Source organism: Poromitra crassiceps (genome assembly GCF_964638095.1).
Source record: "Poromitra crassiceps genome assembly, chromosome: 6".
Lineage (NCBI taxonomy): Eukaryota > Metazoa > Chordata > Actinopteri > Beryciformes > Melamphaidae > Poromitra > Poromitra crassiceps.
Window position 1 is genome coordinate 26,905,184 of NC_139627.1, and position 12,731 is coordinate 26,917,914.

Here is a 12,731-nt window from a genome sequence, read left to right on the forward strand (position 1 = left end):
CAGACATCAAGTTCCACAGGACCTTAGTAGTCAGTCTTCAAACCTCCGAAACCAAGGCTAGAAACCTAAGAGTGATCTTTGACAGTGACCAGACTTACGAGGAATAGGTACAGGCTAATGCGAGTGGAGCAGTCTTGCTTCCTACAATTAAGAAATATATCTAATATATCTAATATAAGTTCATTTTTATCCATCTCAGATCTACAGATCATCCATACTTTTATCACATCATCTTGTTTGGACTACTGCAACTCCCTGTATTCCTAAGGCAAAAATCACTCAATTCCAGCTGGTTCAGAATGCAGCAGCTAAGACCTTAACGGGTACCAAACAAAGAATCCACATAGCCCCAATTTTAGTGTCTCTCCACTGATTGCTAATTAGAAATAGTGACTTCATTGACGGATACCTGCTGTTTCTTAGAGAGAACATACTGTACTGTAGTACCCTACATATAGCCTCAGAAGTTGATATTGCAATCTAGTGTCCCTTACAGAGGACAAAAATGCATTGTTGGGTAAAATATGCTACACAGCAGATTATAATAATTTATGCAGAGTAAGCAGAGGACGCAATAATTATTTTCTTACAATAAAATATCTGGCTGGCTGATAAGCGGTAGAGACATTACTGAATGTGTGTTCTGATAAAAAATCAACTGGTTTGACTAATATTTGATAGCGGGGAAGCTGGTAGCATTTATCAAGCTGAAGGTGGTAGAATATAAAACAGCGGCTGTCTTATCTCGTCTGCCGTCCTCTGTCATAGATTTATAGAGGAGGAATTTAATGTCCATGGATTTCCTTCCTCTGGGCTCTGATCTTTATTCAGACTGAAATCTTTTTTTATCAACTTCAATTTAATTACAATGGCATTCCTCCTAAATATGGATGCCGTCCTCAATGAGGATTTGAAATGCTTGTGAGTGAGTGCACTATTGTTCATGAGATGCAGTGGGAAGATATTAAACCATGCCTCTATTATAGATGGAAACACCCTAAGGCGGGAGGGGGAGCTATTTGCTATTTGTCTATTGACATTCAAGCCAGCCACTCACTAATACAGATTTAATAGACTGAAGACAGATAGCCAATTAATGCCACACTCTCCGGCAATCACACTTTCCTAGATAATGAAGATCGATATTGTCTACTGTGGAAACCGCATAAGTGAACTCAGAAAGGGCTTAATTCATCTCACTAGTGAGTTATGCACAATGATTTACTGTGATTGTGAACTGGTCCAAGGGACTTGAAGGGACTTGAAGGGAGCAATCAAGTGACTTTAAAAGGCATTGGATGCATTACATGAACTACAGACCCTTCAAATATGTCCCCAAACAGGGCAAAACAGCACTGGGAATGGTAAACACAGTGATGATGATCTTTACCCAATTGTTTCAGCAGCACATTATTGTTTTATGTAGTCCTGAGTGCTGGCTTCACGAACATTATCTTCACATTATAACCAAGTTTGATCACTGCTTTACAATACAACACAAGTGATTTTCGCATAGGGCTGAACAATAATGACACACACACACAGGATTTTAGACACAAAGTACATTTTAGATTTTTCTGAAACAATAATAAATAAATATTATTTATAAAAACAAAAACAAAAAACAACTGGTGTTGTTGCTTCATATTTGCTCATTTATTGGGCAGAAATTGGGCTCAGCACCAGGATACCACAGGGAATTCATTTTGAGCAGCAACCACTGCCTCATCACACTTTGGAAATTGAAGTAGAAGTTCATACTGCAATTTCCCATTTTTAAGTATCAACAAGCCTTTGTGAAGCAGGTTCCGACTGATGTGATGTGACTTTGCTTTTACCTTCTGGAGTGCTCCAGATGTGGTCCAGGCCTGCCTCTCCTCTGGGCTGAACTTGGCTGAGAGCGCGGCCAGAGCCTGGGTATACTGCAGGTTGTACAGCATCTTCACCACACAGGTGAAGTGTTCTACACAGACAGACGGGACAAGCCAGGAGGAAACACAAAGAGGAGAAAACAAGTCCTTCCATTATTACAAATGTCTCAAACAACATATTCAGCAGAGGAATTCAGCATGTGTGCATGTGTTATTTTATTATGCACAAAAGTAATTAATTGAAAAAACTATAAACTAATCTAACTAAGGCAAAATCAAAGAGGTTGAAAGCCATTCACAGGGCGTGGGCAATCTATTGGGTTCTTTATTCCTGCTTATAGAGCCTCATCGAACAGTGGGAGGGTAATTAGCAGAAGGCTTCAGGTGGGGAATGCAATCTGGAGGAGGCTTGAGCTTGGAACTGAAAGGAACAACAAAGAGTGCCATTATTTGCCCTTCCACAGGAAAGGGCTGCTGACAGCTCCACTGTTCTGCTCATTGTGCCAATTGGCAGCACAGATTATTTTTATTTTTTTACAAAACCACACACAGATGACCTCTCTTTACAGCAACAAAAGGCAACCAGGCTCCTTGGGGACAGAGGTATATATATATATATATATATATATATATATATATATATATATATATATATATATATATATATATATATATATATATACACACACACACACAGACATATATATATATATATATGTGTATGTATATATATATATATATATATATATATACATACACACACATACAGTATATATGTGTATATATGTAGAGTAATACAAAATATGAGGAAACAAAACAAAATATAGGTTTTGTGAGCTCCATTGTTATACCCTGTGCTTCAATAATAGGCTTCATGCATCTATCATCCTGTTGTACAAAAAATAAAAAAATCAATTCTCTATCTCACAATGACTGCAGTAATGGTGCGCGGTTTGGCTTGATCAATTTGGAATTGAAAAGACACAAAGTCCATTTGAAAGCTAATCAGATACCGAGTGCCGTTTTCCCTAGAGGCTGAAGGGCAATGTGGGGAGGTGTTACATAGCAGCCTATAGGCAGGATGCAGTCAGTACATATTGCAACATGGCACATTGAGAAAAATCTGATACAGTCACCAATAATCCTTCACCAAATTTAAGATTGTGAATTACAAGTTAAGAAAGCATTGAGAATATCCAATTAGAATGTTAACCATTACAAGCTACCTCTTTCCCCAAATTCTCCTTGTCCATTTTCAAAATGATTTTTGGATCCTAAATGACCCTGCCAGCGGTCAACCCAGTTCAGGCATCAATGAAATGATAAGCTTGCTGTGACACTGCTCCCATTAAATATGATTGCAGCCAATTTAGTCGGAGATGAAGGCTCCCATCTGCACTGTGTCACTCTGATCCTCACAGCCAAACAATGGCAACAGGAGCAGAGATACGAGACTCCCAAAGCCTCCTCCTAGCATTCAGCCATGATTAGGACTGATAATGGCCCTGTCATTGTGGAGTAGCCAGGAGAAACGCCCTGCTCTCTCGGTGCCCCGTGAAGCAGACACAGGAGCGGTACCTTTTCGCAGAGGCTGTGGCATGGTCAACACAAAGATAATCAGTAGAGATGGGACATCTCGAAACAGCATTGGCACCTCAGGTCTCTCCTCATCAAAGCCACTGCAAAACAAGTAAAACGAGCTTTTCAGAATATCAGATTATTTTTTGGCCCAATGTCAAATTGCTATTATGACGAAAAAAGACACAGAGGATTACGGTACATGGTTTAAGACGTGCATTTATTTTGATTGTCTAACAAGATGGTGAAATGCAGGCACTCTCCATGATAGGAATTACGGCCCAATTATATAGTAAATATTGACTGTTATTTTCATTAGATGGATGAGAGCAAAGTCCTTGTGGAGTACAACACTTTAAATTTGCTTCAACAAAGACATGGCTTTTACAAGTCCTCCACTTACATGCTGTGGGAAAAGGCCCACTTCCTTGTATAGTATCAAAGAGGATACACGCACATCCAAAAGCCAAGTTGGGCAGGTGCTGAGCTCAAAGGTGAACAATAAGTGAAAAATGAATAAAAAGCTTGCACACTGCAAGGGCTCCTAGTTTGTGTTTTTTATTTCAAACACCCAACAAAAAAGTGACGTTTCGAGCAAAGCTCTTCATCAGACCACCACTTCCTTGTATACCCTGACAACAGCAGCTCTAGTTAAGGCTAGGCCACATTCAGATACAATGCATCGAGACGTATTGTAGTCCGGCTGTAACACGTTGGGGAGGGCGGACCCCCCCCCCCCCCCCTTTCTGCCCTTCAAAACAAGTGTGTACGCGAGCGAACCAGGAAGACCTTTTTAAAAGGCTGTAGGCTATTTTGTAGCTTTAGTTTAATTTCTCTCTCTTTTTAGTTTTTTTTTTTTAATATATGCTATTTCATGCTGATCACTTTCACTCCCATTATGGAGCGTGTTGAAACTGGTTGAAACATTTGCGCCGAGTGCTGAGGCAGGCAGGCTCTTTCATTGACAAACTAACCGGAGGATTTTTATTGTGAACAGAAGATATAGTCACAATTTTTGAGAGAGAGAGACGAGTGAAACAGAGCAGAGCTGTGTGTGTGTGTGCGTGGCGTCTAGATTAACCAGCGGAGCATGATGTAGGGCTGCATCTCCCCAAAGTTGGATCGCCCTGAGCTCTCTCGCTGTACAACCTCTGCATGTTTTTCACGTAGACCCCTGCGTCGCCCACTGCTGGAGCCTGACGGACTACCCTCATTGACAATGAATAGAGCGCGGGGGAGGGGGCAATGTGATCCTGTGTGAATCCGGCCTAACACCTAGTGCTACCCTATAGACCAAATCACCGTGACGTCACCATGTAAACAAATTTACTTCCGGGTACCACTTGGGGAAGGCGGCAGGTTTAAATGTGCGTGTTGTCAAATAAATGCTGTCAAACCCTCTCGTTGTTTTCGGCCGACTACTTTCAATTTAAATGGTTAAACGGTTGGTAAACATGCTTGTCCGACGTATCTAGCCTTTCTTCTGTGTTTGTTTTATGTAGTGTTAGCTAGCTAATAATGTTTGTTTGTCTGTCAAACTCGCTGTTTTTTTGCAGACTCGTAACCTCGCGTCACCAGGCTCTTCTCGGCGAGAGCAGACTCGTTAACGTTACAGACAGAGCTACCGACGCCACGTTAATTTAATTTAGCGTCAAGTCTACTCTGGTCTGGTCCAACAGGTAAATAAGCTAGTCTGGTCTCCACTAACGTTAGTGAAAGTGTTGTTATGAATGATATTAAACAACAACACAACACGGACGAACCATTTTTGTCTTCTTTGTCAGTTTGTGCCGTTCACCGCCATTATAATGTGTGGACCCAGGGGTACCCGGAAGTAAATGTAAACATCCCGCTGATTTGGTCTATTGTATTTGCTTGAAGTATTCTGCTTCTTTCTTTTTCTCCACTAAAAGCATCTGCAGCTCAGAAACTTTAATGGCCTATATCCACCAGCTGTGTTCCGGCTCCATGCAGCTGCCTGAACAGACCCACATCCATGCCATCTGTCAGACGCATGTGGGATCTGACAAAAATACAACGGGTGCGTATTTTTTCCATACCGCATGTGAGAGTCTGGTGTGAGTGTCTCACATATGGTGAGGGTGAGAGTCTGTTCCGGCAATTTTAGCGGATCCGTACGGAGCCGTAACGCATCTGATTTCCCCCCCATTTTCTCCCCAATTGTACTTGGCCAATTTCCCCCTGCTGCCCTGGTCGCTGCTCCACCCCCTCTGCCGATCTGGGGAGAGCCAAGACTAGCACCATGCTTCCTCCGAGACATGCGCAGTTGCCAGCCGCTTCTTTTCACCTGACAGCGGGGAGCTTCACCGGCAGGACGTAGCACGTGGGAGGGAGCACGCTATTCCCACCAGTTCCCTTCCGCACCGACCAACCAATGGAGGTGCTAGTGCAGCGACCAGGACAAATACCCTCAATCCAGCTTCCCACCCGTAGACACAGCCAAACGTGCCTGTATTGACACCCGACCAAGCCGGAGGTAACACGGGGGCACAAACCTGTGACACTGGTGTTGGTTGGTAGGCAAGGAATCTACCGCTACACTACCCAGACACCCTAAGAAAGTCTTTTTTTGCAACTCCTCTTAGGTCATTTGTCCAATTCACACACACACAAAGTCCCAGTGATAATGTCATCAGTGATGTCATAAATTGTGACATCAACAGTGATGTCAGAGGCATTGTGACATCATCAGTGATGCACACATATACACACACACACACACACACACACACACACAAGAGACAGACAGGCACACACATGCACACACACAAGCACACACACTGGTGACATCAGTGATGATGTCATCGATATCATCAGTGATGATTTCCTCAGTGATGTCATCAGTCTGAGGCTCACGAGAGACTGAGGAGGCTCACGAGAGAGACTGCGGGAGAGACTCAGAGGAGAGGGGGAGAGACTGAGGGAGAGGGAGAGAGAGGAAAGGGAGAGGGAGGGGGGGGGACTGAGGGAGAGAGAGAGGGAGACATTGTGCGCCCGCCAATAGGGCAGGCAAGGCCACACACCAGCCGAGCTGCGGGCAAGGCCGTGCAGCGGCCAAGCTGCAAATGCGAGCTGCAGGGCCAGCTCGGTGAGCTCGCGCAGTGGGTGAGATGCCTAGTAACACTAAATTGGCCATAACTCATGAACCAGTCAAGTCAAGTTTATTTGTATAGCCCTAATTCACAAGCATGTCTCAGAGGGCTTCACAGAAAATATGTCTAGCTAATTCTAGCTGACACAACAGTAGCAAATTACACTAGTAATAATAACACATTGAACAATCATATGATAGAGAAATATAGAAAATATAGAAATATAGGATAGAATGGGTGCCATGCTTTAGAATAGTGGGGGAATAGTGGGGGAGGACTGTACATAGTGGTCTGAAAAGTTTGGGAACCCCTGCCTTAATTAGTAAACAGCCCAAAAATTATGATACCAAAAAAACTGAGCACAAAGTAGATGAAAATGTGCAGCTTCAAATAATTAGTTAAATGATAAACTGACAATGTGTTATGTTCAAGATAGTTTGGTTAATCTTCCTTAAACTCAATACAAATTATGTTTGGGCTGTTAAGATTATGTCTAAAGCCATGTGTAAATTGATTAATGTGGCACGCAAGTCTTTCTGAGGCTTTCAAAGAGTTTGGACTAGCACCTGTGACCGATGACTTATTGTTTCGCCACTGTGACATGGTGGAAGTTGGCAGAGTAGTAAAGCTCAGGTCTTTGGACCACAAGGTTGTGAGTTCAAGTCCCTGATGAACCTTGGCCATCTTGAAGTTTCATGAAAAGTAAATCACTAAATCACAGTCCAGAAAACTCAAAGCAGGTGTTTGACATCATCGGTCAATGGAAAAATACCTCAATGCCATCACTGATTGGGGTGTGTCCTTCTCCCTTCTGTAGTGTTTTGTCTATGTTTTGTCCATCTTATCAAATTGTGCTGCCTTAGCGGATATGGAATCCATTTAATGATTTCATCACAAGTGCAGATATAGGGGAGCTCATACAGGAGGCGGACTCAGGACCTTGAAGACTTACAGTATGTGGTAGATTCCAGGTTTCTTCTGAAAATGTTGTTTTAATGTTTGTTTTTTGTTCAAAATTGTCTTTACTTTATTAGGTACCACTGGTCGATAGATGTTGAGAGCAAGAGGGAGAGAGAGTGGGGGTTTGTGTGTGTGGGAGGGTTGTATTTGTTTTGTTGTGTTTATTGTACAAAACCTATATTGTAATACTTGCAATAACAGTTGATAATTGTACGGGAAAAATTTAATAAACATATTATTAAAAAAAAAAAAAAATTGTGCTGCCTTGGACCCTGCATCCGCCGCTTACCCCTATATTTACATAGTTATATTTACGTCGTTATTTTATGCCGTCTCCATTTAAATGTCTTCCTTTCTGTTGACAACCCAGTGAGGATCCAATCTGCACTCTACTCTTAAGAGGCCTCAGGGGATTTTCAATGAAAGGAAATGCACTTACAGAATACCACCTTCCATTACCAATGCACTCAGCGGTTAATTCAACTGCGCACTGGAGAAAAGCCTTACAGGACGGTATTATTGACTTTGTGGTAAAGCCACTGACTGCATACAGTCTACACAGTGACATACAAGAACGGAATAAATGTAGCTACTGCTGAATGATATCAATATAGTTAAGTCAAATCATAATCAACCCTCCTTCATTCCCCTAAGGTTAATATTCAATAAAAAAAGAATATCTGGGTAAGAGCAAAAAAAGCATCTCTTGCAAAAACATCTATATCTGTCCTATTTAAATAGGCTAGTTCAGGTTGACCGCCTAGGGGTGTCAATGACAGTGCTGCCTCCCGACTCCCTAACAAGGTATTTTTAAACACCAAATGGCTCCGCTGAGAATACTGTATGGTTGTGAGCACTTAAATAGTAACAGGTGTAAAAGCTGTCTTACAACACTAACAGGGAGGCATGGTTGTTGAAGCTCATCTTGTATTGCTACAGTAAGTGCTGCGAGTGGGATTTTGACAGCTGCTTCCACTGTGAATCCTGACAACCAAACACTATTAAGGACAGACGTAGGTGTGTTTTGACCTCGTGACTTAAGACATGGAAAGAGACAACGTGGTAGAAATCAAGTCTTTTGTTAAATAGGGGTTTTTGTTGAAGCTGGGTGGACAGCTGAAGGTTGAGATGCTGTGGTGCAGCAGTGCTGGTATGGTGTTGTTGGTGTGGTGCGGTACTTCTCAGTACAGTGATTTTGACAGGGTCGTTTCACTCTCTGTGGAGTGCCCGGTAATTTGCCAGATGCAGCAATTATTGGTATCTATGGCAACCACTCCAACATGGTCACTTTTCTGTTTTTAGCTCCTCTTTGTGTGGAGGAAAAGCTATTGGGGGCAGGAGGAAAGGGTGGTGTTTAGAGAGAGGGCAAAGTGGCGCTTTGATGACTCTTTGTGTGGAGGAAAAGCTATTGGGGGCAGGAGGAAAGGGTGGTGTTTAGAGAGAGGGCAAAGTGGCGCTTTGATGACGTCTTGTGTGTAAACGAGGGCTAGCATTAGGCTAAGCAGGCAGCGGCTACGGTGAATCTGTGAGGTATGAGGTAGAACGTATACATAGGTGTCCTAAAGGAAGATGAGCTTGAAGAAGCAAAGTCACTCACTCTGCCTCTCTGCTTTGTGAAACCTGGGTCAGCCGCGTCCAGGGGTTGTAGGCTGAATCAATGCTGTACAGACGCATGTGCATGGCCAGCACATGGAACAGCTGATCTGCAAGGCAAAAGACACACACACACACACAAAAACACAAGTGTAATGTTCAGAGAGAAATCACAGCACGGACAGGAACAAAAGCAGTTGTGTGATTGGTCACCTCAGTGCCCATTGCCGCACCCGGCCAGCTATCAGTGTGGATCAGTTGATGAAAGCAGTTGACTTGAACCGACTGCACTGAGTACAGGTGAATGGTTTGGCTGTGATAAAAGCAGGCCAGACCAGATGGCTACATGGTAGTGCTCGATAGCTCCAGGCAGCTCTTTGGTCAGGTCACACCTGTTCACTGTGGAACTAATGGAACATGACGAGAGACCCCTCCACAATCTCTGGTGTATAAGCTGGCTTTTGATAGCAAGATGCTTCAGAGCCCATATAGACTCTTTGTCACAAGCAAACCTGTTAGAAGTCCATTACAGCTAACCTCAACATGGGTAAGAGGCAGCAGGGATTTTGGAAGAAAAGCAGTGAGATAAAAGGTCTAATCCTTTAAAAAGCACAGTAATGGATCCCCAACCGGAGAAGTGCCCTTCTCTTTATCTCATTAGTCCAGAAACAAATTAACCTACTTTTTTCCTCATTATGACCTAAATCCATCCAAGTTATCACCTATTAAAGCCAGAGTTTGAAACTTACATAAGAGCAATAGATTTACATATGAACCATGTTTGAAACTAATTCCACTAAATCAATCCGTTCATTTAGTTTAATCTCTAGGTGCACAAAACAACCATCACCTTCTGTATAACCAAAGCCTGCTTTGGGCAGCACTTAGAGACGACCAATGAGCAGCACTAATCAGATTTGATTTTGTTTTCCAGGGATTTATGATGCTGTAAATAATGCAGCAAAATACTTCATATAACCAACTCTGCAATATTGACATTTGTGAACTATCAATACCTAGACCAACACTGCCCTCCACAGGTGAAGACAGAAACAGCATGGGGAAAGCACAATGTCTGACTCTGTAGCAGTCCCTGTGTCAGAATAGAAAGGGTTAGTATTTATCCACTGGGAGATGATGACGAGTCAACGCCTACAGAGTGACACCCCGTAGAAGACCAACACCGGCCAATGGCCTTCAGTCTAGTAGGAAAACAGACAAGCAGTCATGATTCCAGCTCAAAGCTCACCTGATATCAGATGCAACTGTTAACTCATTACACTCCATTTCCTTCTTCAGTCTGACATTGCCTCCATTGGGATTGGATTTTCCCTAACCAATCACTAGTCTGCCTAAATCTAATCCAGTGGGGATAACATCTCCCCTTTGAATGCGTTCAAAGTGGAGTGCTGTTCGGATTTCAAAGTATTTGGTACTTTTAATTGATTTAGTTTAGAACAAACTCGATAGCAGCTTTTATCTCATCTATAGCGGCCGCCATTGTGGTTATTACTCCTCCTTGGTCCGGCATACTTGACAACAGCGGCACATTGGACCAAATATTTTTTGTTTGTTTTTTCAACTAAGAAAGCGCTGTTGCATGTCACGATGCCAGACCAGACTGTTGCCTGTCATGATGCCAGACGATGTAACAGTCAGACTGTTGCACGTCACGATGCCAGACGATGCAACAGTCTGAGACCGTTGCCTGTCATGATGCCAGACGATGCAACAGTCTGAGACTGTTGCATGTCACGATGCCAGACGATGCAACAGTCTGAGACTGTTGCCTGTCAAGATGCCAGACGATGCAACAGTCTGAGACTGTTGCACGTCACGATGCCAGACGATGCAACAGTCTGAAACTGTTGCATGTCATGATGCCAGACGATGCAACAGTCTGAGACCGTTGCCTGTCATGATGCCAGACGATGCAACAGTCTGAGACTGTTGCACGTCACGATGCCAGACGATGCAACAGTCTGAAACTGTTGCACGTCACGATGCCAGACCAGGTTGTTGTCTGTCACGATGCCAGACGATGCAACAGTCTGAGACTGTTGCACGTCACGATGCCAGACCAGGCTGTTGTCTGTCACGATGCCAGACGATGCAACAGTCTGAGACTGTTGCATGTCAAGATGCCAGACCAGGCTGTTGTCTGTCACGATGCCAGACGATGCAACAGTCTGAGACTGTTGCATGTCACGATGCCAGACGATGCAACAGTCTGAGACTGTTGCATCGTCTGGCATCGTGACGTGCAACAGTCTGAGACTGCTGCATCGTCTGGCATCGTGACGTGCAACAGTCTGAGACTGCTGCACGTCACGATGCCAGACCAGGCTGTTGTCTGTCATGATGCCAGACGATGCAACAGTCTGAGACTGTTGCATGTCATGATGGCCACGTTGCCAGACCCGTTGTCACTGTCTTCCCAGATGATGGATTAAAACCTTTGAAAGGACATTCAAGTGTGCTGCTTTCTCTCCTTCTAGTCATTGTTTTGTGCCTTGCACCTGAGTTTTTATCGATCGGTGAGTGTGCTCGCTACTTCTGTCGTTAGACCAGATTGTTGCACGTCATAATGCCAGACCAGACTGTTTCATATCACGATGCCAGACCAGACTGTTGCATGTCACGATGCCAGACCAGACTGTTGCATGTCACGATGCCAGACCAGACTGTTGCATGTCACGATGCCAGACCAGAAGGCAGTGGGCAGATTCAAAGCTCTGGACCCAGGCAAGCTAAAAGCTCTTTTTTCAGATGGATGGAAGTCTGCTGTCCCCTCTTACTTAAGCTTAATTTATACTTATTAGAAAGTGTCGCTCAGCACATGGTCGCAGACGAAAAAGAAAGTGTCGCTCATGGTGTTGCATTTATACTTCAGTGAACGTTCGCTTCTGTTTAACGGTCACGTGACACTCGAACGCTATTAAATGCTGACAGCCAAGAGAAGAGAGGGAACGCACAGTGAAACCACATCGGAGGCAAGATGTAACGTACTTGACTGCAGCCGCATATAAACGACACACAACTCACCTCCTCTCTCTCTCTGGGAAATGCACAATGTTCTTTGTGATTTTCACGAAGTCATAGATCAAGGACAGGCTGATAAAAATAGCGGAGACATGTTCATTAATTTCAATCGAGTGAAAACCAAAACAAGGAAGTCAAACGCATGCCGTCTATATAGCCAATCAGACTTGCGCGATACTATGACGTAGTCAGCGACACTAGACATTTCACCAGGTAGCAGACACTGCTCGCAGACACTTGAAAGTGTCGACTCAAGTCCTCATTTCTGTCGGCGACCGTTTCAAAAGTGTCGGCAGACGAAGCATAAATTGGGCTTTAGGTGGCCCTCAGTTCAGCTTCAGATATATTTTCTCTGCTTTCAATGATGCGACTAATGATTAACGCTGGTCTTGTAAACTGTAAAGGATAATTATAGTTATTTTCCTAGTTTTTGCCATGAAGATTGATTGTGTTCAAAATCCCATCACTATGTACCTCCAGTTTTCTGCTAGCACTGTTACTGCTCTCCAATACACACCCAAGGGTCAAATCAAGCTCCAACAGTTGAACCCAAAAATCAATTAAACTCATCCTC

At 43.5% G+C, this 12,731-nt stretch overlaps 1 protein-coding gene across 1 annotated transcript in view; it reads right to left on the minus strand.

Moving 5' to 3' along the window:
• ubr3 (ubiquitin protein ligase E3 component n-recognin 3) overlaps positions 1 to 12,731 on the minus strand; it is a gene marked incomplete at its 5' end in the record, with an annotated part of 59,345 nt that overhangs the window by 10,487 nt on the left and 36,127 nt on the right. The window contains 3 exons of the mRNA XM_083638983.1: positions 1,839 to 1,963; positions 3,450 to 3,550; positions 9,120 to 9,225. Coding sequence (XP_083495109.1) covers positions 1,839 to 1,963; positions 3,450 to 3,550; positions 9,120 to 9,225 — 332 coding nt within the window. The remainder of the gene's footprint in view (positions 1 to 1,838; positions 1,964 to 3,449; positions 3,551 to 9,119; positions 9,226 to 12,731) is intronic.